A 23,632-nucleotide genomic window follows, 5' to 3' on the forward strand; every position below is an offset into this window, starting at 1 on the left:
CTGAATTATCACAATCCTACTTGTCTCGCAGGCAGTCCCAGTAAATGCGCTTGTACAGTTGCACGTGAATCCGTTGATTTCGTCGATGCACGTTCCATTGTTCTGACAGGGAATAGAATAACATTCGTCGACTTCTGTTTTAAAAATTTAAGCAGCTAAATAAATCCCGGCAAGCCAAAAAATAGAAACAATTACCTGATTCGCAATGATCACCAGTGAAACCAGCTACGCAAAAACAAGTGTATCCATCGATGTCTTCTATACACGTTGCCGAATTCTGGCATGGCATTGAAAGACACTCTTTGATTTCTGTAAAAGAAAAGTGAAATAAAATACACTATTTTCATCACGGCTAAACAGAAACACTATAAAGCAATGTACCTTCGCACGTTGGTTCGACGTCTGACCAAATTCCGTTTGCAGTGCAAGTCAGATTCTGTCTTCCGTTTAGAAAATAACCGTCAGAGCAAGAAAATTCTATAATCGTTCCTTCAACTGTATCGTTTGATGATTTGAAACCATTAAGCGGATCCGAAAGTCCCGAACACAAAAACACTAAAGAAAAAGACATTTACAAATCATGGAACAATCAGAGATCAACTTACGACACTCGGGACTCGAACCAGACCATAGTCCAGTTTCGAGACAGCTAAGTTCACTTTCGCCGGAGAGGACAAAACCCGAATGACATGAAAACGTTGCCGTAGCCATAAAAATCGTAGAACGATAAACAGACACCGTCTTCGGATGATCAACAAATCCATTCTGAGGAGCATCCAATGACCCACAATCGGCAACTAAACAAATATAACTGAACTTATACATCAGAGCAGGGATACTAGACAATTGTCTAGTATCCCTGATCAGAGCATAGCAATAAATGAACATATTCTTACACAGTATGTTCACTTCCTCGCATTCACCACCAACACCAAGTAAGTTCGGAGTCCAGAGAAGCGAATTCGACTCGCAAAAAGATGGAGACGACGAACCGTAAACGAGCACTTCGTCGCTCTCGTATTCAAACGCATAGTGAATGACCTGAATAACGCTTAGCTCCCCCTTTTTCGCCTCCAAACACGTTTCCCCCGATGGTGACGTGGGGACTGATGCTTCGTAATTGTAAGAGAGTCCTTCAACACTGACCAAGGCGCCAGAAAGCGGCGATGGAGCAACATCTCCATTCTTAATATGGCTCACGTTAACGTTGATGCAGTTCTTATCGGTCCACGGTCTATCGCAATTCCACCAGTTCAAGCGACTGATGTTGAAACTCCACAAGAAATCGCCTCCCGAAGACACTGAAACGACGCCGAGACCTTCCTCGATCCAAATGCCGCGTTCCTCGTTGAAAGACCACGCTGGAATTAACTCGCCGTCCGTTACATTTGCTCTGTCGTTGAGCTGGAATACAAGTTCCACAGGTCGCTTCAGATCGACTTTCCCATTTGTCTCGGCGTTTGTAATTACTATGTCGCTCAGTGCCAAACTGTCGAGATACGTGCGATTTCCTGAGATCAATCTTTCCGCAAATAGCAGAGGAGCAAGTGAAACGCCGTCGAATGGATCGATTGCATTTAAGTTGAGCACCAAAGGCGTTCCTGTCGGAACGTTTAGAGCATCCGGAGGAAAGTGAAAACCAACGGAAAGCGAAAAATTTGTGGACACGAGGGAAAAAGAAGACGATGCGTTGTAATTGAACGAAACTGCCTCCACTCGTCGCTTCAACGTAATTTCGATAGATTCACCTACAAACGTAGAACTTTATAGAGAAAATTGCAGCGATTCTTGCTACCTCTACCTAAAGAGCAATACGAATTGTACGATCTTGACGCCGTAGAATAGCCGGAGGCTTGAACGAGTAGAAGAAGAGAAGCCTCAAAAGGAATTCTCACCGCCGCTACGCCTAGACTGGAATCGACCGTCACGCCAGTGATCAAAGGATACACGCTTTCAGCATTGACAACAAAAACGGATACAGACGCTGAGAGAACAGTAAGCCGCGTATCGTACTCAACCGGAATAATACTGATATCTAAAGAAACACTTTAGGACCTAGAAAAGAGAAACAGCATAAACATTTACTGCTGCAATAAGGGATTTCGGACGGTGTCGATGATGAAGGCACTCCAGTAGTCGTTGGCTCCGGAGTTGTGGAACTCGTTTCGCATTGGTCTCCCGTGTAGCCTGTCACGCACTGACACGTGAACATGCCAACTCCATCAATACACGTTCCATTATTATAACAAGGCCCGGACTCACATTCGTCAACATCTAAGTGGAAAAATTTGAACAAAACTAATAATTGAATAACAACAATTCTACTTGTCTCGCAGAGAGCTCCAGTGAATGCACTTGTACAATAGCACGTAAATCCGTTGATATCGTCGGTGCACGTTCCGTTGTTTTGACAAGGCATAGAGGCACATTCGTCGATGTCTGAATTAAATAAAGTTCCTACAAAAAGGACATTTTGAGACAAATGCAACAATTACTTGTCTCGCATTTGTCTCCTGTGTAGCCAGCCACGCACTGACACGTAAATTGGTCTATTAAATCGATGCACGTTCCATTGTTTTCGCACGGAAAGAAGTCGCATTCGTCGATATCTAAGAAAAAGAGTATAAGATACGTTACAACATCAAGTTTCGCTCACTCGTTTCGCATGTGTCTCCGGTAAAGCCTGCATGGCAATCACAACTGAAATCGTCTATAAAATCAGTGCACGTTCCTTCGTTCTCGCAAGGTGAAGGCGAACAATCGTCAATATCTGTGAAAATGCCACGCAATAAGAAAATGTTTTCACCTCAAACAAAAATTAATTCTCACTCGTCTCGCATACGTCTCCAGCGTATCCGCTCATGCAAACGCACGTGAAAGCGCTAATTTCGTCAACGCACGTTCCGCCATTCTGGCAGGGTTCAGACGAACATTCACCAATATCTGCAAATATCAATAGAAATTAAATTATAAAGTACGTCTAAGAGAAAAATGCTACTCGTTTCGCAGTTGTCGCCGGTATGACCTGGAATGCACATGCACGTGTAACCGTCAATGTCATCACTGCAAGTGCCTCCATTTTGACAAGGAGAAGACGCGCACTCGTCAAAGTCTAAATGAATAGAAAAAGACATTATAACATCCGAGAAATACTATAATATCTTACTCGTCTCGCATTGGTCACCGGTAAAGCCAGATGTGCAAATGCACGTGTACACGATATCTCCATCGACACACGTACCATTATTTTGACAAGGCCCAAACCCACATTCGTCAATGTCTAAGTGGAAAAAATTTGAACAAAACTAATAATTGAATAACAACAATCCTACTTGTCTCGCAGACAGCTCCAGTGAATGCGCTCGTACAATTGCACGTAAATCCATTGATATCGTCGATGCACGTCCCGTTGTTTTGACACGGCACAGAAGCGCATTCGTTGACGTCTGTTTAAAAATTTTCCATTTTCGTACACCATAACAAGAGATTCTTGTGCTAACTCGTCTCGCATGAATGTCCGGTGTATCCGTCCATGCAATAGCAAGTGTAGCCGTCAATGCGATCGACACATGTTCCAAGATTCAGGCACGGAAATGTGACACATTCGTCAATATCTGTATAACGTGAAAAAGAATAGAGAACATTTTGATTTCCATCATTCAAAAGACTCACTCGTTTCGCAAACGTCCCCAAAAAAACCGTCTGCGCAAATGCACGTAAATCGGTTGACTTCGTCCACACAAGTTCCGTTATTCTGGCAAGGCGTAGAGGCACATTCGTCGATATCTGAATTAATTAATAAAAAGTAATATGTCTACCAGAAAAACACATTAAAATGCAACGATTACTCGTCTCGCAATGGTCTCCGGTATAGCCTGTCATGCACTGACACGTGAATTCGTCAATTCCATCGATGCACGTTCCTTCGTTCTTGCAAGGCAAAGGCGCACATTCGTCGATATCTAGATAGCAAAGTCTCGCAAACGAAAAGCCTGATTTTGGAAAATGCAATGATCACTCGTCTCGCATTGGTCTCCTGCGTAGCCAGATGTGCACTGGCACGTGAACACGCCAACTCCGTCAAAACACGTTCCATTATTTTGACAAGGCCCAGACTGACATTCGTCAATATCTAAGCAGAAAAATTGAGAAAAAATGATTCAAGATTAAACACAAGCCTACTCGTCTCGCAGAGAGCTCCAGTAAATGCGCTTGTACAATTGCACGAGAATCGGTTGATTTCGTCCTCACACGTTCCGTTATTCTGGCAAGGAGCTGAAGTACATTCGCCAATGTCTGAACCACAAACAATTCGATTCTTATTAGCCAAATGTTAAAACAAAAAAAATAAGTTTACCTGTTTCGCAAAAGACACCGCTATGACCGGGAACGCAGTTACACGTAAATTCTTCAATGCCATCAATACAGGTGCCTCCATTTTGACAAAGAACGGACGCGCATTCGTCAATGTCTAGAAGAGAATAGAATTACTCTACAAGCAGACTGTATTGCGTAAAGCCATTCACCGATTTCGCAGACGTTTCCTGTATAGCCAGCCAGGCACAAGCATGCGTGTCCGTCAAATCCATCAATACACGTTCCGTTGTTTTGACAGGGCGAAGACGCACATTCGTCGATATCTGAATTAATAAAAAATATAGTCACTAGATAAAGCACATTTTTAAATGCAACAATTACTCGTCTCGCATTGGTCTCCTGTGTAACCCGCCACGCACTGACACAAGAAGCCGTCAATTCCATCGAGGCACGTTCCGTTGTTTTTGCAAGGCAAAGATGAGCATTCGTCAATATCTATAGAGAAAAAGTCACGTGAAATTCCGTTAAGCATTTAAATTGAACGCGGATTAGTACTAAACTAAACACTCACTCGTTTCGCATTGGCTTCCGGTGTAGCCTGCCATGCACTCACAAGTGAAATAGTTAACTCCATCAATGCAAGTTCCTCCGTTGTCGCAAGGCAAAGACGAGCATTCGTCGAAATCTGAAGAAAAGGTAAAGTCTCTATAGAAAGCCCGTTGTTAAAATGGTGCAACGGTTACTCGTTTCGCATTGGTCTCCTGTGTAGCCAGATGAGCAATTGCACGTGTACAAGCCAACTTTATCAAAACACGTTCCATTATTTTGACAAGGCCCAGACGCACACTCGTCGATATCTGAACAAAAGTCTCAACCAGAAACCCCAAATATAGAAAGAAAAGAAACAATTACTCGTTTCGCAATAGTCTCCGGTGTAGCCTTCCATGCACTGACAAACAAAATGGTCAATATAATCATAGCACGTTCCGCCATTGGTGCACGGAAAAGATGCACATTCGTCAATATCTGACAAAAAAATTCATATTACCAACAATATAGACTTCTTGACAAACAAGCTCTCACTCGTTTCGCAATTGTCTCCCGTGTAGCCTGCAACGCATTGACAAGTGAACACGCCAACTCCATCAATGCAGGTTCCATTATTTTGACAAGGCCCGGAATCGCATTCGTCAACATCTAAGTAAAAGAAGTGAAAAAAACGATGATTGATTAACAATACTACTTGTCTCGCAGAGAGCTCCAGTGAATGCGCTTGTACAATTGCACGAGAATAGGTTGATTTCGTCCACACACGTTCCGTTATTCTGGCAAGGCACGGAGGAACATTCGCCAATATCTAAATAGAATAAAATTCAATTCCACGCTGAAACAGAGAAAGAGCGTACCCGTTTCGCAAAAAACTCCAGTATGACCAGGAACGCAGTCACACGTAAATTCGTCAATGCCATCAGTACAGGTGCCTCCATTTTGACAAGGATAAGACGCGCATTCGTCAATGTCTAAGGTTACAATTTGAACAAAGTCGATTACTGAATTATCACAATCCTACTTGTCTCGCAGGCAGTCCCAGTAAATGCGCTTGTACAGTTGCACGTGAATCCGTTGATTTCGTCGATGCACGTTCCATTGTTCTGACAGGGAATAGAATAACATTCGTCGACTTCTGTTTTAAAAATTTAAGCAGCTAAATAAATCCCGGCAAGCCAAAAAATAGAAACAATTACCTGATTCGCAATGATCACCAGTGAAACCAGCTACGCAAAAACAAGTGTATCCATCGATGTCTTCTATACACGTTGCCGAATTCTGGCATGGCATTGAAAGACACTCTTTGATTTCTGTAAAAGAGAAATGAAATAAAATACACTATTTTCATCACGGCTAAACAGAAACACTATAAAGCAATGTACCTTCGCACGTTGGTTCGACGTCTGACCAAATTCCGTTTGCAGTGCAAGTCAGATTCTGTCTTCCGTTTAGAAAATAACCGTCAGAGCAAGAAAATTCTATAATCGTTCCTTCAACTGTATCGTTTGATGATTTGAAACCATTAAGCGGATCCGAAAGTCCGGAACATAAAATCACTAAAGAAAAAGAAATTTACAAATCATGGAACAATCAGAGGTCAACTTACGACACACGGGACTCGAACCAGACCATAGTCCAGTTTCGAGACAGCTAAGTTCACTTTCGCCGGAAAGGACAAAACCCGAATGACATGAAAACGTTGCCGTAGCCACAAACATCGTAGAACGATAAACAGACACCGTCTTCGGATGATCAACAAATCCATTCTGAGGAGCATCCAACGACCCACAATCGGCAACTAAACAAAGACAGCCAGAACAATAAATTAACTTATAAATCAGAGCGTAGCAATAAATGAATTCGTACTTACACAGTATGTTCACTTCCTCACACGCACCACCAACACCAAGTAAGTTCGGAGTCCAGAGAAGCGAATTCGACTCGCAAAAAGATGGAGACGACGAACCGTATACGAGCACTTCGTCGCTCTCGTATTCAAACACATAATGAATGACCTGAATAACGCTTAGCTCCCCCTTTTTCGCCTCTAAACACGTTTCCCCCGATGGCGACGTCGGGACTGATGCGTCGTAATTGTAAGAAAGTCCTTCAACACTGACCAAGGCGCCAGAAAGCGGCGATGGAGCAACATCTCCATTCTTAATATGGCTCACGTTAACGTTGATGCAGTTCTTATCGGTCCACGGTCTATCGCAATTCCACCAGTTCAAGCGACTGATGTTGAAACTCCACAAGAAATCGCCTCCCGAAGACACTGAAACGACGCCGAGACCTTCCTCGATCCAAATGCCGCGTTCCTCGTTGAAAGACCACGCTGGAATTAACTCGCCGTCCGTTACATTTGCTCTGTCGTTGAGCTGGAATACAAGTTCCACAGGTCGCTTCAGATCGACTTTTCCATTTGTCTCGGCGTTTGTAATTACTATGTCGCTCAGTGCCAAACTGTCGAGATACGTGCGATTTCCTGAGATCAATCTTTCCGCAAATAGAAGAGGAGCAAGTGAAACGCCGTCGAATGGATCGATTGCATTTAAGTTGAGCACCAAAGGCGTTCCTGTCGGAACGTTTAGAGCATCCGGAGGAAAGTGAAAACCAACGGAAAGCGAAAAATTTGTGGACACGAGGGAAAAAGAAGACGATGCGTTGTAATTGAACGAAACTGCCTCTACTCGTCGCTTCAACGTAATTTCGATAGATTCACCTACAAACGCAAAACGTTATAGATAAAATTGCAGCGATTCTTGCTACTTCTACCTAAAAAGCAATACGAATTGTACGATCTTGACGCCGTAGAATAGCCGGAGGCTTGAACGAGTAGAAGAAGAGAAGCCTCAAAAGGAATTCTCACCGCCGCTACGCCTAGACTGGAATCGACCGTCACGCCAGTGATCAAAGGATACACGCTTTCAGCATTGACAACAAAAACGGATACAGACGCTGAGAGAACAGTAAGCCGCGTATCGTACTCAACCGGAATAATACTGATATCTAAAGAAACACTTTAGGACCTAGAAAAGAGAAACAGCATAAACATTTACTGCTGCAATAAGGGATTTCGGTCGGTGTCGATGATGAAGGCACTCCAGTAGTCGTTGGCTCCGGAGTTGTGGAACTCGTTTCGCATTGGTCTCCCGTGTAGCCTGTCACGCACTGACACGTGAACATGCCAACTCCATCAATACACGTTCCATTATTATAACAAGGCCCGGACTCACATTCGTCAACATCTAAGTGGAAAAATTTGAACAAAACAAATACTTAAATAACAACAATTCTACTTGTCTCGCAGAGAGCTCCAGTGAATGCACTTGTACAATAGCACTTAAATCCGTTGATATCGTCGATGCACGTTCCGTTGTTTTGACAAGGCGTAGAGGCACATTCGTCGATATCTGAATCAAAAATGAAGTCTCCTACAAAAAGCACATTGTGAGACAAATGCAACAATTACTTGTCTCGCATTGGTCTCCCGTGTAGCCATTCGCGCACTGACAAGTGAAGACGCCAACTCCATCAATACACGTTCCATTATTATGACAAGGCCGGGACTCGCATTCGTCCACATCTAAGTAAAAGAAGTGAAAAAAAACGACGATTGATTTACAAAACTACAGTACTTGTCTCGCAGAGAGCTCCAGTGAATGCGCTTGTACAATTGCACGAGAATCGGTTGATTTCGTCCACACACGTTCCGTTATTCTGGCAAGGCACGGAGGAACATTCGCCAATATCTAGACCATATAAATTCCAATTCCACGCTAAAACAAAGCAAGAGCTTACCTGTCTCGCAAAGAACTCCAGTATGACCGGGAACGCAGGCACACGTAAACTCGTCAATGCCATCAGTACAGGTGCCTCCATTTTGACAAGGATAAGACGCGCATTCGTCAAAGACTACATGAATGATACAAAAAAACGAAGCCAATCGTTTGAAAATGACAAATATACTTGTCTCGCATGTTTCTCCGCTGAATCCTGAAGCGCAATTACAACTGAAATCGTCAATTAAATCAGTGCACGTTCCTCCGTTCTCGCAAGGTGAAGGCGAACAATCGTCAATATCTGTGAAAAATGCCGCGCAATAAGAAAATGTTTTCACCTCTAAAAAAATTAATTCTCACTCGTCTCGCATACGTCTCCAGTGTATCCGCGCATGCAAATGCACGTGAAAGCGCTAATTTCGTCAACGCACGTTCCGCCATTCTGGCAGGGTTCAGACGAACATTCGCCAATATCTGCAAATATCCATAGAAATTATAAAGTACATCTAAGAGAAAAATGCTACTCGTTTCGCAGTTGTCGCCTGTATGACCTGGAATGCACATGCACGTGTATCCGTCAATGTCATCACTGCAAGTGCCTCCATTTTGACAAGGAGAAGTCGCGCACTCGTCAAAGTCTAAATAAATAGAAAAAAAACATTATAACATCCAAGAAATACTATAATATCTCACTCGTCTCGCATTGGTCTCCGGTAAAGCCAGATGTGCAAATGCACGTGTACACGCCATCTCCACCGAAACACGTACCATTATTTTGACAAGGCCCAGACCGACATTCGTCAATGTCTAAGTGAAAAAATTGAAAAAAACTAATAATTGAATAACAACAATCCTACTTGTCTCGCAGACAGCTCCAGTGAATGCACTTGTACAATTGCACGTAAATCCGTTGATATCGTCGATGCACGTCCCGTTGTTTTGACAAGGCGTAGAGGCACATTCGTCAATATCTGAATCAAAAAAGAAGTCTCTTACAAAAAGCACATTGTGAGACAAATGCAACAATTACTTGTCTCGCATAGGTCTCCTGTATAGCCTGCCATGCACTGACACGTGAATTCGTCAATTCCATCGATGCACGTTCCTTCGTTCTCGCAAGGCAAAGGCGCACATTCGTCGATATCTAAATAAAAGCAAAGTCTCGCAACAAAAAAAGCCTTATTTTGGAAAATGTAAAGATTACTCGTCTCGCATTGGTCTCCTGTATAGCCAGATGTGCACTGGCACGTGAACACGCCAACTAAGTCAATACACGTTCCATTATTTTGACAAGGCTTAGATTGACATTCGTCAATATCTAAAGCAGACGAATAGAGGGAAAATGACTAAAAGTTCAACACAAGCTTACTCGTCTCGCAGAGAGCTCCAGTAAACGCGCTTGTACAATTGCACGAGAATCGGTTGATTTCGTCCACACACGTTCCATTATTCTGGCACGGCACGGACGAACATTCACCAATATCTAAATCACATAGATTCCAATTCCGCGCTAAAAATGAGAAATAGATTACCTGTTTCACAAAAAACTCCGGTATGACCGGGAACGCAGTCACACGTAAATTCGTCAATGCCGTCAGTACAGGTGCCTCCGTTTAGACAAAGAACAGACACGCATTCGTCAAAGTCTAGATATAAATACAAGACATGACCTCACGCATAAGACTGATAGAAAAACACTCTCACTCGTCTGGCACTGGTCTCCCGTGTAGCCTGCCATGCACTGACAAGTGAAATAGTCAATTCCGTCAATACACGTTCCTCCGTTTTCGCAAGGTAAAAATGCACAATCGTCGATATCTGAGAATAGAAGGAAATTTCTACAAAGCAGAGGCTTGAAGAACAATACGAATACTCGTCTCGCACTGGTCCCCGGTGTAGCCAGATGAGCAATTGCACGTGTACACGCCAACTCCATCAACACACGTTCCATGATTTTGACAAGGCCCAGACGTACACTCGTCGATATCTGAATAAAAGCGAAAGTCTCACTAAACAAGAAACCCCAAATTAAGAAAGAAAAGAAACAAATACTTGTTTCGCAATAGTCTCCGGTGTAGCCTTCCATGCACTGACAAATAAAATAGTCAATATAATCATAGCACGTTCCGCCATTAGTGCACGGAAAAGATGCACATTCGTCAATATCTCAAGTAAAAGAAACTCAAATTACCAAAAATATACACTTCTTAACCAACAAACTCTCACTCCTTTCGCATTGGTCTCCCGTGTAGCCATTCGCGCACTGACAAGTGAAGACGCCAACTCCATCAATACACGTTCCATTATTATGACAAGGCCGGGACTCGCATTCGTCCACATCTAAGTAAAAGAAGTGAAAAAAACGATGATTGATTTACAATACTACAGTACTTGTCTCGCAGAGAGCTCCAGTGAATGCGCTTGTACAATTGCATGAGAATCGGTTGATTTCGTCCACACACGTTCCGTTATTCTGGCAAGGCACGGAGGAACATTCGCCAATATCTAAATCAAGTAAAATTCAATTCCACGCTGAAACAGAGAAAGAGCGTACCCGTTTCGCAAAAAACTCCAGTATGACCAGGAACGCAGTCACACGTAAATTCGTCAATGCCATCACTACAGGTGCCTCCATTTTGACAAGGATAAGACGCGCATTCGTCAATGTCTAAGGTTACAATTTGAACAAAGTCGATTACTGAATTATCACAATCCTACTTGTCTCGCAGGCAGTCCCAGTAAATGCGCTTGTACAGTTGCACGTGAATCCGTTGATTTCGTCGATGCACGTTCCATTGTTCTGACAGGGAATAGAATAACATTCGTCGACTTCTGTTTTAAAAATTTAAGCAGCTAAATAAATCCCGGCAAGCCAAAAAATAGAAACAATTACCTGATTCGCAATGATCACCAGTGAAACCAGCTACGCAAAAACAAGTGTATCCATCGATGTCTTCTATACACGTTGCCGAATTCTGGCATGGCATTGAAAGACACTCTTTGATTTCTGTAAAAGAAAAGTGAAATAAAATACACTATTTTCATCACGGCTAAACAGAAACACTATAAAGCAATGTACCTTCGCACGTTGGTTCGACGTCTGACCAAATTCCGTTTGCAGTGCAAGTCAGATTCTGTCTTCCGTTTAGAAAATAACCGTCAGAGCAAGAAAATTCTATAATCGTTCCTTCAACTGTATCGTTTGATGATTTGAAACCATTAAGCGGATCCGAAAGTCCGGAACATAAAATCACTAAAGAAAAAGAAATTAACCAATCATGGAACAATCAGAGGTCAACTTACGACACACGGGACTCGAACCAGACCATAGTCCAGTTTCGAGACAGCTAAGTTCACTTTCGCCGGAAAGGACAAAACCCGAATGACATGAAAACGTTGCCGTAGCCACAAACATCGTAGAACGATAAACAGACACCGTCTTCGGATGATCAACAAATCCATTCTGAGGAGCATCCAACGACCCACAATCGGCAACTAAACAAATATAAACAGAGCATAGCAATTAATGAACTTATACATCCGAGCATAGCAATAAATGAACTTAAACTTACACAGTATGTTCACTTTCTCACACGCACCACCAACACCAAGTAAGTTCAGAGTCCAGAGAAGCGAATTCGACTCGCAAAAAGATGGAGACGACGAACCGTATACGAGCACTTCGTCGCTCTCGTATTCAAACGCATAGTGAATGACCTGAATAACGCTTAGCTCTCCCTTTTTCGCCTCCAAACACGTTTCCCCTGATGGCGACGTGGGGACTGATGCGTCGTAATTGTAAGAGAATCCTTCAACACTGACCAAGGCGCCAGAAAGCGGCGATGGAGCAACGTCTCCATTCTTAATATGGCTCACGTTAACGTTGATGCAGTTCTTATCGGTCCACGGTCTATCGCAATTCCACCAGTTCAAGCGACTGATGTTGAAACTCCACAAGAAATCGCCTCCCGAAGACACTGAAACGACGCCGAGACCTTCCTCGATCCAAATGCCGCGTTCCTCGTTGAAAGACCACGCTGGAATTAACTCGCCGTCCGTTACATTTGCTCTGTCGTTGAGCTGGAATACAAGTTCCACAGGTCGCTTCAGATCGACCTTCTCATTTGTCTCGGCGTTTGTAATTACTATGTCGCTCAGTGCCAAACTGTCGAGATACGTGCGATTTCCTGAGATCAATCTTTCCGCAAATAGCAGAGGAGCAAGTGAAACGCCGTCGAATGGATCGATTGCATTTAAGTTGAGCACCAAAGGCGTTCCTGTCGGAACGTTTAGAGCATCCGGAGGAAAGTGAAAACCAACGGACAGCGAAAAATTTGTGGACACGAGGGAAAAAGAAGACGATGCGTTGTAATTGAACGAAACTGCCTCCACTCGTCGCTTCAACGTAATTTCGATAGATTCACCTACAAACGTAGAACTTTGTAGATAAAATTGCAGCGATTCTTGCTACCTCTACCTAAAGAGCAATACGAATTGTACGATCTTGACGCCGTAGAATAGCCGGAGGCTTGAACGAGTAGAAGAAGAGTAGCCTCAAAAGGAATTCTCACCACCGCTGCGCCTAGACTGGAATCGACCCTCACACCAGTGATCAAAGGATACACGCTTTCAGCATTGACAACAAAAACGGATACAGACGTTGAGAGAATAGTAAGCCACGTATCGTAGTCAACCGGAATAATACTGATATCTAAAGAAAATACTTTAGGACGTAATTAAGAGAAACAGCATAAACATTTACTGCCGCAATAAGGGATTTCTGTTTGTGTCGAAGGCGCTCCACTTGGCTCGAGAGTTGTAGATCCAGGAGTCGTTGGATCCAGAGTTGTAGGCCCAGGAGTCGTTGGATCCAGGGTTGTAGGTCCAGGAGTCGTTGGATCCAGAGTTGTAGGTCCAGGAGTCGTTGGCTCCGGTGTTGTAGGTCCAGGAGTCGTTGGATCCAGAGTTGTAGGTCCAGGAGTCGTTGGTTCCGGAGTTGTAGGCCCAGGAGTCGTTGGATCCAGAGTTGTAGGTCCAGGAGTCGTTGGATCCAGAGTTGTAGGCCCAGGAGTCGTTGGATCGAGAGTTGTAGGTCCAGGAGTCGTTGGATCCAGAGTTGTAGGTACAGGAGTCGTTGGCTCCGGTGTTGTAAGTCCAGGAGTCGTTGGATCCAGAGTTGTAGATCCAGGAGTCGTTGGATCCAGAGTTGTAGGTCCAGGAGTCGTTGGTTCCGGAGTTGTAGGTCCAGGAGTCGTTGGCTCCGGAGTTGTAGGCCCAGGGGTCATTGTTTCTAATGTGGTCGAATTTGTTGCACTTGGTGTAGTCGGAGGCCTTGTTTCTACTGGTGTAGTCGGAGTCGCAAATTGCTCTGCAACAGAAAAAAGAGTAACTTACAACAAAGTAAATATCTGCGGTCAACTTACGACAATCCGGACTCGGACCAGACCATAGCCCAGTTTCGAGGCAAGTAAGTTCACTTTCGCCAGAAAGAACAAACTCCGAATGACAAGAAAACGTTGCCGTAGCTATAACAATCACAGAACCATAAACCGACACCGTCAAAGGATGGTGAACAGATCCATTTTCCGGAGCATCCAATGAACCACAATCGGCAACTAAACAAACAAGTTCACCGTATAACAACAAACAAATAGAGATATTCTTACAAAGTATGTTCACTTCCTCGCACTCACCACCAATACCGAGTAAGTTTGGAGTCCAGAGAAGCGAATTCGACTCGCAATAAGATGGAGACGGCGAACCGTATACAAGCACTTCGCCGCTCTCGAAATCAAAAAGAGAATGAATCGCTCGAATCGCGCTCAGTTCTCCTTTCTTCGCTTCCACGCACGTTTCCCCCGTCAGAGCGGTCGGAATTGTCGCGTAGTAATTGTAAGAGAGTCCTCTAACACTGACCAAGGCGCCAGATAGCGGCGATGGAGCAGCGTCTCCATTCTGAATATGACTCACACTAACGTTGATACAGTTCTTATCTGTCCACGGTCTATCGCAATTCCACCAGTTCAAGCGACTTGCGTTGAAACTCCACGAGAAATTGCCTTCCGAAGACACTGAAACGACTCCGAGACCTTCCTCAATCCAAACGCCGCGTTCTTCGTTGAACGACCACGCGGGAATTAACTCGCCGTCCGTTACATTTGCTGTGCCGTTGATCTGGAATACAAGTTCAACAGGTCGCTTCAGATTGACTGTTTCGTTTGTCTCGGCGTTTGTAATGATTATGTCACCCAGTGCCAAACTGTCGAGATACGTGCGCTCTGCGTTCAATCTTTCAGCAAGAAGTTGAGGAGCGAGCGTCACGCCGTCGAAAGGATCGATGACATTGAAGCTGAGAATCAAAGACGTTCCGGTCGGAATATCCAAAGCGTCCGGCGAAAAGTGAAGAGTGAGAAACAGGGAAAATTCTGTGGACACGAGAGAAAACGAAGACGATGCGTCGTAAGTGATTGGAACTATCTCCAGTCGTCGCTTCAAAGTAATAACGATAGTATGTCCTATAAACAAATATATTTCTTAGGCAAAATGCAAAGATTTATCACAACCTGTAGAGCAATAGGAAATATAGGATCTCGACACTGTAGAATAGCCCGGGGCTTGGACGACTAGGAGCAGAGTAGTCTCGAAAGAAATTATCACCTCAGCTTCGCCTTCAACCGAATCAACAGTGATCAGTGGATACACGCTTTCAGCACTGACAGCAAAAACGGATACAGACGCTGAAAAAATACGCTCCCGGTTATAGTAGTCCACGACAACCACAACGATATCTAAATAAAATATCAGGGCAAAGAAGAAAGAAAAAGATAAAAAAAACTTACTGCTGCAGTTATGGGCTTCTGTTGGTGCCACTGATGAAGGCACTGCTGTAGTCGTCGACTCCAGAGTTGTGGGACCAGAAGTCGTTGCTCCTGGCGTAGTCGGCCCCGGAGGAGCCGTTGTTTCCGGAGGAGTCGTTGTTTCCGAAGGAGGAGCCGTTGTTTCCGGAGGAGTCGTTGCTTCTGGCGCAGTCGATCCCGGAGAAGTCGTGATTTCTACACCCAAAATAAAATGAATTTTTAAACATATAGCAAAATAATGCAGAGTTTTTACGCTAAGATACAAATTAATGTACCTTCGCACGTTGGTTCGACGCCTGACCAACTTCCGTTTGCAGTACAAGTCAAATTCTGCGTCCCGTTCAGGAAATACCCAGGAAAGCAACCGAATTCTACAACCGTTCCTTCTACGGTATCGTTTGATGATTTAAAGCCATTAAGCGGATCCGAAAATCCGAGACAAAAAATAGCTGATGTAGTCGACGTCGTTCTTTCAAGCGTAGTCGGTTCCGGATGAGTTGTTGCTTCTGACGTAGTCGGTTCCGGAGAAGTCGTTACTTCAGGGGTAGTTGGTCCCGGAGCTGTCGTTGCTTCTGGAGTAGTCGGTCCCGGAGGAGTCGTGATTTCTACACCCAAACAAATAAAAAATTTAACATGTAGCGAAACAATGCACAGGTTTTACGCCAAGGAACAAATTAATGTACCTTCGCACGTTGGTTCGACATCTGACCAAATTCCGTTTGCAGTGCAAGTCAAATTCTGCGTCCCGTTCAGGAAATACCCAGGAAAGCAACCGAATTCTACAACGGTTCCTACACCCGTATCGTTTGATGATTTGAACCCATTAGGCGGATCCGCAAGTCCGGGACAAAAAATCGCTGATGCAGTGGACGTCGTTGTTTCTGGCGTAGTCGGCCCCGGAGGAGCCGTTGTTTCTGTCGTAGTCGACCCAGGAGGAGCCGTTGTTTCCGGAGGAGCCGTTGTTTCCGGAGGAGCCGTTGTTTCCGGAGGAGTCGTTGTTTTCGGAGGAGCCGTTGTTTCCGGAGGAGTCGTTGTTTCTGAAGGAGCCGCTGTTTCCGGAGAAGTCGTTGTTTCTGAAGGAGCCGTTGTTTCCGGAGGAGTCGTAGTTTCCGAAGGAGTCGTTGTTTCCGGTGGAGTCGTTGTTTCCGGAGGAGACACGTCCGAAGGAGCCGTTGTTGTTTCCGGAGGATTCGTTGTTTCAGGAGGACTCGTTGCTTCTGCCGTAGTCGGTCCCGGAGGAGTAGCGATTTCTACAAAAATAAAATGAACTTTTAAAAATGTAGCGAAATAATGAACAGCTATTACGCAAAAGAACAAATTAATGTACCTTCGCAGGTTGGTTCGACATCTGACCAACTTCCGTTTGCAGTGCAAGTCAAATTCTTTCTCCCGTTTAGGAAATAACCAGGATAGCAACCAAAAACAACAACCGTTCCTTCCACGGTATCGTTTGATGATTTGAATCCATTGAGCAGATCGAACAGTTGAGGACAAAAGATCGCTGATGCATCTGGCGTAGTCGGTTTTGAAGGAGTCGTTACTTTCGGGGTCGTCGTTTCTTGGGGCGCAGTCGGTCCTGGAGTGGTCAACTTACGACACTCCGGACTCGAACCAGACCATAGCCCAGATTCGAGGCAGCTAAGTTCACTTTCGCCAGAAAGAACAAAGCCCGACTGACATGAAAAGGTTGCCGTAGCCACAAAAATCATAGAACTATAAACGGACACCGTCTTCGGATGATCAACAGATCCATTTTGAGGAGCAATCAACGACCCACAATCGGCAACTAAACAAAGACAATCAGAGCTTAGCAATATTTGAATATATTCTTACACAGTATGTTCACTTCCTCGCATTCACCACCAACATCAAGTAAGTTTGAAGTCCAGAGAAGCGAATTCGACTCGCAAAAAGATGAAGACGACGAACCGTATACAAGCACTTGGTCGCTCTCGTGCTCAAACAGAGAATCAATCACCCGAATCGCGCTTAGCTCTTCTCTCTTCGCTTCCAAACACGTTTTACCCGTTGGCGACGTCGGAACTGATGCATAGTAATTGTAAGAGAGTCCTTCAATGCTGACCAAAGCGCCAGATAGCGGCGACGAAGCAGCGTCTCCGTTCAGAATACGACTCACGTTAACGTTGATACAGTTCGTATCTGTCCACGGTCTATCGCAATTCCACCAGCTCAAGTGACTTGCGTTGAAACTCCACGAGAAATTGCCTTCCAGAGACACTGAAACGACGCCGAGACCTTCCTCAATCCAAATGCCGCGTTCCTCGTTGAACGACCACGCGGGAATTAACTCGCCGTCCGTTACATTTGCTGTGTCGTTGAGCTGGAATACGATCTCCACTAATCGCTTGAGAGCGACTGTTTCATTCGTCTCGGCGTTTGTAATTGCTATGTCACCCAATACCAAACTGTCGAGATACGTGCGATTTCTTGTGATCAATCTTTCGGCAAAGAGTTGAGGAGCAAGCGTCACGCCGTCGAAAGGATCAATGACATTGAAACTGGCCACCAAAGACGCTCCGGTCGGAACATCGAGAGCGTCCGGCGGAAAGTGAAGACGAAGGGACAGTGGAAATTCTGATGACACGAGCGAAAACGAAGACGATGCGTTGTAAGTAAACGAAACTGTCTCGTGTCTTCGCTTCAAAGAAATAATGATGGAATGTCCTTCAAAACATATAATTTTCGTAGGCAAAACTTTCGAAAATTTCGACTACTGTACCTGTAAAACAATAGGAATAGTACGATCTCGACGCCGTGGAATAGCCGGGTGCTTGAACGAGTACGAGTAGAGAAGTCTCGAAAGGGATTTTCACTTCAGCTATGCCATGAACCGAATCGACCGCCACGCGAGTAGCCAATGGATACACGCTTTCAGCATTGACAACAAAAACGGACACAGACGCTGAGAGAAGACTGCGCTGTGTATTGACGTCAACGGGAACAACACTGATAGCTAAATATAGTATTATGGTAAAGAGGAAAGAGAAAGCATAGAATTTACTGCTGCAATTAGTTTCTGTTGGTGCCGTTGATGAAGGCACTGCTGTAGTATTCGAAATCGTAGTTGCTTCGGATGTTGAGTTTTCTACGTAAAAAGATTTGTAAGATTTAATTATGTGCGAGTGCGACGCAAGCCCATTGGACGGGTCATTTAAGTGGCCCAACAAATAATGGCAACGTATTGGTGTCCCGTGGGAAGAAAGGCGGGGCGATATATTGATTTCAGAGGACGTTGGTCTTATTCAATACCCATGCTTAGTCGTATTGTTCATGCGCGTTTCTGCGTTAACTGCGGTGCGTTGATGCATACAGTTGGAGCAGAAACGTAACTTCCGTTCGGTAATATATTTAAACCAAAGCTACGCCTATTAATTGCTATTCATAGACCGCTTTCTTTTCAATGGAAATTTCCTCTACCCGGGCGAAGTCATTTCCCTAGAACCGCCTTTTCTTCTCGTGTGACTTAAAATAAGGTGGTACGTTTAATTTAAATAAAGTTGGCAATCGAGGGAGTCATTCGCGGATCAAGGGCAAGATGAGCGAGGGAGAAAGCGAACGCCAAGTTTTAAAACAGACAGAATAACTCAATGCACATTCTACGATTCTACACCAATCAAGAAAGTCAACAACGCCAAAGGCGCAATGCGGGCGGATCTCCTCAGGAATGCGGCGCCGTCTTTTGAACACCAAACGAAGACCTGCGCTTGTTCAGACTATTCAACTGTATGCAACGTCTGTACAAATCGGTTGGGATACATAATGCAAACAGCGCAGACGCAGAGAAAAGCGTTTACAGGGTAGAAACGCGATGAACAAAAATCTACACTAGTAGACCGTGCGTATGCATTTCGACTTGCCTTGGCCGTTAACTGCGATGAGGGAACCGCAGAGCAGAGAACACAGCCCCAACAAGACGTTCGCGGGCAACATCCTGTTCGCCTATTCAGCGAATTCTCAACAGCGCCTCTTTGATTTCTGTTCCAGGTGAGTGAAGCCGGTTTCGAAGCTCTGAGCAGAACGAAATTGACTCGCTGCGTGGGTTCTGTGCGGGTGCTGTGTCTGGCACACAATGAGCTGAAACGAAGTTAAGCAATTTATTTGAACGAATCCGCGAGCTTATGCAAAAAACGTCGGCGCACCGGAAGAAAAAAAATCCTCAAAAGGAATACTCACTCGACGCGTGGCTCGAAACTGCGGACTGTATAAGCCACGGCTACTAGAACGGCGATCTTGAGCAAAACGCACCAAAAGAGTCGACCCTTATGTGGAAAACGCTATACTGTCAGCCCTCCCACAGAGAAATTAGTAACACCTTGTGGTATATTTACACTGTAAATCCTTGTGCCGCACAGCCCAACACGAACAGAGCGATAGACTTTCTTTGAGAGGCGCGCTGTCGTCGTGACGACGAGAACCAGCCGTATCTCTTTTCAAGGCAACGAACTCGCACGGCGAGGACCGCTGACCGGTTCTTTTTCCGGTACACGTATGGAAATATGGTCACGTGAATTCAACAAGACTTCGCATTCTCTCGTGACTCGCGTGTCATGCAGCTGGCGGCCGGCTGCTTCGTTCCCCGGCTTTTGGGACTCCTGCATTGCATTTCCATTATTTCTTTCCGTTGACCTAGAAGAGAATCCCACTGCCTGATTCTAACCGGCAATCTGATAACCTTTCCTCATCTGAAGGACCTTCGCTAAAGGCCATACTGCGTGTTTTTGCAATGCGGACGCACGCTAAGTGAAACAGCCCTCCGCAGTCAGGAGTTGGCGTTGAACAATAAGTATTATTCTCCCAGGCCGTCAACAAGAAAAATTAGCTTGAGGGAGCTCCCAAACGACACAGAATCAAAGAAGGCATTCAAGGTATAGCGTGCGCTTCGAGGCACCTGGGCAAGCCCCGGACAGGGTCCGTCTCTCCTCCTCTCTTCTCCGACAGTCTCCAGCGAACTTCGACATTCGTCGAAGCAGGCTCCGAAAGGGAAAATGGAGCGAACGATCGTCGGGCAAAGGAGCATCGTCGCCACCAGAGTCTTGACGCCATTTAGCGGCGCCAAACAGGAATGCCGCGACGGAGATCCTTTATCAAAGCGTTTTCCTACCCCCTCCTGTCGTAGCGTTTCATTTTTTGTCTTTATCTAATTTTTTTGCAGTGAAATGTAGGATTTTTGATAAGATAATAAAACCTGCATCAGTCTGAAAGACAATTTTACTGATGCAGGTCTAAAAACGATGGACTGGTTCCTAACAACAGTAAAAGCGTGCCTACTACTATAGTTTCCCCAATAAAGCCCCGCTTTCTTACTGCAATCATCTCTAGTGCAATTGCAATCAGAAACGTCGACGAACGACCCTGAAACGACGTCCGAACTCTGTGCTACTAATGGAGTGCCCGGGTATATACTATTTACGATACAAGTACATATATATGGGTATACTGTATACCCTACAAAATTGGTAAAGAAATACAGCAGCTAATAACTCATAAGATACTTAATATTTATATTAATCATTGACTAGTATTTGAAATCGTAGATGCTTCAGCTGTTGACGTAAAAAGTTTCGTGAGATTTAATTATGCGTGAATGCCACGCAAGCCGCAGTTGAACATTTGACGGGTCATTTTACAACAGCTAGGGCCCAACAAATATCAATAATTAAGCCATGACAAGGTAAGTACGTTCACGCGTATTAGTGTCCCGTGGGAAGAATAGTGCGTACAGTTGGAGGAGAACGTAACTTCCGTTCGGTAATGTATTTAAAAACCACCCCAAATATACCATTAAATGCTATTAATGGACCGTTTTCATTCCAATGGAAATTTCCTCTACTCGGGCGAACTCATTTCCCTAGAACCGCATTTCTTCTCACGTGACCCACTAGGGAGGTTAGCCTCGGAAACCCAGACTCTCCCCCACGCGCGCTACGCGGCCGCGTAGCGCGCGTGGGGAGAGTCTGGGTTTCCGAGGCTACTAGGGAGGTAGTCATTCGCGGATCAAGGACAAGATGAGCGAGGGAAAGCGAACGCCAAGTTTTAAAACAGACAGACTAACTCAATGCACATGCTACGGTTTGACACTGACGTTGACACAACGCCAAACGCGCAATGCGGGCGGATCCCCTCAGGAATGCGGAAACGGAGACCTGCGCTTGTTCAGACTATTCAATTGTATGCAACGTCAGGACAAATCAACTGGGATAGATATGCAAGCAATGCAGAGACGCAGAGGAAATCGTCTCAGCAGCGCGATGAACGAATTCTACACTACATCTACTAGTAGACCGTGCATGCGTACGTGTGCATTTCATCGACTTGCCTTAATTGGCCGTTAACTGCCAATAGGACACCGCAAAGCAGAGAACACAGCCCTAACAAGACGTTCGTGCGCAACATCCTTCTCGCCTATTCACTGACAGCGAATTTTCAACAGCGCCTTCTTTGATTTCTGTTTGTAAAGCCGGTTTCGAATCTCTGAGCGGAACGAAATTGACTCGCTGTGCGGGTGCTACCAGTGTGTCTGGCACACGATAACCTGCGCTGAAACGAAGTTAAGCAATTTATTCAAATGAATCCGCGAGCTTATGCAAAAACGTCGGCGCATAGCAAGAAAAATAATCCTCAAAAAGAATACTCACTCGCGGCTCAAAACTGCGGACTGTATAAGCCACGCTACAAGAACGGCGATCTGTAGCAAAACGCACCAAAAGAGTCAGACCCTTATGTGGAAAACGCTATACTGTCGTCATCCTTCCCACAGACAAATTAGTACCATCTTGCGGTATTTACACAGTAAATCCTTGTGCCGCACAGCCCAAAACGAGCAGAGCGATAGACTTTCTTTGAGAGGCGCGCCGTCATTGTGACGACGAGAACCAGCCGTATCTCTTTCCAAGGCAACGAACTCGCATGGCGCGGACCGCTGACCGGTTCTTTCTCCGGTACACGTATGGAAATATTGTCACATAAATTCAACAAGACTTTGCTTTCTCTCGTGACTCGCGTGCCATGCAGCTGGCGGCCGGCTGCGTCGTTCACCCCCCACCCGGCCTTTGGGACTGCTGAGTCCTGCATTGCATTTCCATTATTTCTTTCCGTTGACCTAGAAGAAAATCCCACTGCCTGATTCTAACCGGCAATTTGATAACCTTTCCTCGTCTCAAGGACCTTCGCTAAAGGCTGCTAAAGGCCATACTGCAATGCGGACGCACGCTAAGTGAAACAGCCCTCCGCAGTCGGGAGTTGGCGTTGAGTTTTATTCTCCCAGGCCGTCAAGAAGAAAAATTAGCTTGAGGGAGCTCCCAAACGATACAGAATCGAAGAACGCAGAAGGCAGGGCAGAGGTCATACGGGGGGGGGGGGGGGGGGGGGGCGGGGGTGTCCTGAATCCGAACAAGGTAGAGGGGTCGAGCGAGCTGATGAAATATTGCTCCTACCTAAAAGCAGCTCCTGGCTTACTTTTTGCTTCAAGTTGAAGGGTAGTTAGTGCCCTTTTTTTAGCCACAGTCCGGGGTCTGAGCGATGACGTTTTCGGGTCTTCTTACGCAAAAGTTTCCCGGACAAATAGATATTTTTGGCCTATCCGGGGGACTCCAGCAGTCAGACACATCCCAAATGTCAGGACAAACCTTTAGAAGGTGCACCCAACCTAAGACGGTTGTATAGTAACTAGTAAGCTACATCTCGTATGAATTAAAAAGCTTTGACTGACGTTTAGCTGAGAGATGCAATTTGCAATACCGAATGACAGCGAATCTATTGTTGTTTAGTGAAATAGACTGATTTTAGTCTAAATGACAGATTAAGGTCGGCTATAGTCACTAATCAAATTAGACTACACTATTTTCGAGTGTAAAAATTGACTCGCGCTTGCTATTGCACGCTTATTCTACGAAACGCACAGTATTCAAAGCTAAATAGTACTGTAGGACGTGGTGCAGCTGAATATTGACTATATACATATATACCTTAAAAGCCGTCGAACTGCGAAGTCTTCAGGTGCTTGCGTGCATCTTTTGAGGTAGCACAAGACTTCTGCAACTCGTCCTGGCATGTGGGATGTGTCTGACTGCTGTCCGCATAAAGGCATGTTGCTCAGGTCAAAGTGTT

At 45.0% G+C, this 23,632-nt stretch overlaps 1 protein-coding gene across 1 annotated transcript in view; it reads right to left on the bottom strand.

The window, feature by feature from the left end:
• LOC136199956 (uncharacterized) overlaps window positions 1-20,374 on the bottom strand; it is a 65,933-nt gene extending 45,559 nt beyond the window's left edge. The window contains exons 1-74 of the mRNA XM_065990257.1: window positions 19,839-20,374; window positions 19,666-19,785; window positions 19,384-19,600; window positions 18,528-18,611; window positions 18,246-18,479; window positions 17,339-18,190; window positions 16,833-17,291; window positions 16,189-16,755; window positions 15,781-16,110; window positions 15,488-15,700; window positions 15,212-15,436; window positions 14,315-15,163; window positions 14,072-14,263; window positions 13,411-14,016; window positions 13,126-13,359; window positions 12,221-13,072; window positions 11,952-12,143; window positions 11,728-11,901; window positions 11,542-11,655; window positions 11,367-11,480; window positions 11,203-11,316; window positions 11,040-11,153; window positions 10,875-10,988; window positions 10,701-10,814; window positions 10,522-10,635; window positions 10,353-10,466; window positions 10,181-10,294; window positions 10,018-10,131; window positions 9,853-9,966; window positions 9,679-9,792; window positions 9,506-9,619; window positions 9,342-9,455; window positions 9,173-9,286; window positions 9,009-9,122; window positions 8,836-8,949; window positions 8,668-8,781; window positions 8,505-8,618; window positions 8,339-8,452; window positions 8,166-8,279; window positions 7,926-8,114; window positions 7,642-7,875; window positions 6,737-7,588; window positions 6,473-6,664; window positions 6,249-6,422; window positions 6,063-6,176; window positions 5,888-6,001; window positions 5,724-5,837; window positions 5,561-5,674; window positions 5,401-5,514; window positions 5,230-5,343; window positions 5,061-5,174; window positions 4,889-5,002; window positions 4,699-4,812; window positions 4,527-4,640; window positions 4,358-4,471; window positions 4,183-4,296; window positions 4,019-4,132; window positions 3,849-3,962; window positions 3,673-3,786; window positions 3,501-3,614; window positions 3,333-3,446; window positions 3,167-3,280; window positions 2,999-3,112; window positions 2,830-2,943; window positions 2,657-2,770; window positions 2,496-2,609; window positions 2,326-2,439; window positions 2,086-2,274; window positions 1,802-2,035; window positions 897-1,748; window positions 606-797; window positions 382-555; window positions 196-309; window positions 21-134 (exon numbers count right to left, since the gene is read on the bottom strand). Of these exons, the coding sequence (XP_065846329.1) occupies window positions 21-134; window positions 196-309; window positions 382-555; window positions 606-797; window positions 897-1,748; window positions 1,802-2,035; window positions 2,086-2,274; window positions 2,326-2,439; window positions 2,496-2,609; window positions 2,657-2,770; window positions 2,830-2,943; window positions 2,999-3,112; window positions 3,167-3,280; window positions 3,333-3,446; window positions 3,501-3,614; window positions 3,673-3,786; window positions 3,849-3,962; window positions 4,019-4,132; window positions 4,183-4,296; window positions 4,358-4,471; window positions 4,527-4,640; window positions 4,699-4,812; window positions 4,889-5,002; window positions 5,061-5,174; window positions 5,230-5,343; window positions 5,401-5,514; window positions 5,561-5,674; window positions 5,724-5,837; window positions 5,888-6,001; window positions 6,063-6,176; window positions 6,249-6,422; window positions 6,473-6,664; window positions 6,737-7,588; window positions 7,642-7,875; window positions 7,926-8,114; window positions 8,166-8,279; window positions 8,339-8,452; window positions 8,505-8,618; window positions 8,668-8,781; window positions 8,836-8,949; window positions 9,009-9,122; window positions 9,173-9,286; window positions 9,342-9,455; window positions 9,506-9,619; window positions 9,679-9,792; window positions 9,853-9,966; window positions 10,018-10,131; window positions 10,181-10,294; window positions 10,353-10,466; window positions 10,522-10,635; window positions 10,701-10,814; window positions 10,875-10,988; window positions 11,040-11,153; window positions 11,203-11,316; window positions 11,367-11,480; window positions 11,542-11,655; window positions 11,728-11,901; window positions 11,952-12,143; window positions 12,221-13,072; window positions 13,126-13,359; window positions 13,411-14,016; window positions 14,072-14,263; window positions 14,315-15,163; window positions 15,212-15,436; window positions 15,488-15,700; window positions 15,781-16,110; window positions 16,189-16,755; window positions 16,833-17,291; window positions 17,339-18,190; window positions 18,246-18,479; window positions 18,528-18,611; window positions 19,384-19,456 (14,662 nt within the window). The 5' untranslated portion in view covers window positions 19,457-19,600; window positions 19,666-19,785; window positions 19,839-20,374. The remainder of the gene's footprint in view (window positions 1-20; window positions 135-195; window positions 310-381; window positions 556-605; window positions 798-896; window positions 1,749-1,801; window positions 2,036-2,085; window positions 2,275-2,325; window positions 2,440-2,495; window positions 2,610-2,656; window positions 2,771-2,829; window positions 2,944-2,998; window positions 3,113-3,166; window positions 3,281-3,332; window positions 3,447-3,500; window positions 3,615-3,672; window positions 3,787-3,848; window positions 3,963-4,018; window positions 4,133-4,182; window positions 4,297-4,357; window positions 4,472-4,526; window positions 4,641-4,698; window positions 4,813-4,888; window positions 5,003-5,060; window positions 5,175-5,229; window positions 5,344-5,400; window positions 5,515-5,560; window positions 5,675-5,723; window positions 5,838-5,887; window positions 6,002-6,062; window positions 6,177-6,248; window positions 6,423-6,472; window positions 6,665-6,736; window positions 7,589-7,641; window positions 7,876-7,925; window positions 8,115-8,165; window positions 8,280-8,338; window positions 8,453-8,504; window positions 8,619-8,667; window positions 8,782-8,835; window positions 8,950-9,008; window positions 9,123-9,172; window positions 9,287-9,341; window positions 9,456-9,505; window positions 9,620-9,678; window positions 9,793-9,852; window positions 9,967-10,017; window positions 10,132-10,180; window positions 10,295-10,352; window positions 10,467-10,521; window positions 10,636-10,700; window positions 10,815-10,874; window positions 10,989-11,039; window positions 11,154-11,202; window positions 11,317-11,366; window positions 11,481-11,541; window positions 11,656-11,727; window positions 11,902-11,951; window positions 12,144-12,220; window positions 13,073-13,125; window positions 13,360-13,410; window positions 14,017-14,071; window positions 14,264-14,314; window positions 15,164-15,211; window positions 15,437-15,487; window positions 15,701-15,780; window positions 16,111-16,188; window positions 16,756-16,832; window positions 17,292-17,338; window positions 18,191-18,245; window positions 18,480-18,527; window positions 18,612-19,383; window positions 19,601-19,665; window positions 19,786-19,838) is intronic.
• Window positions 20,375-23,632: the final 3,258 nt, after the last annotated feature.

The sequence above is a fragment of the Oscarella lobularis genome, chromosome 2, assembly GCF_947507565.1.
Source record: "Oscarella lobularis chromosome 2, ooOscLobu1.1, whole genome shotgun sequence".
Lineage (NCBI taxonomy): Eukaryota > Metazoa > Porifera > Homoscleromorpha > Homosclerophorida > Oscarellidae > Oscarella > Oscarella lobularis.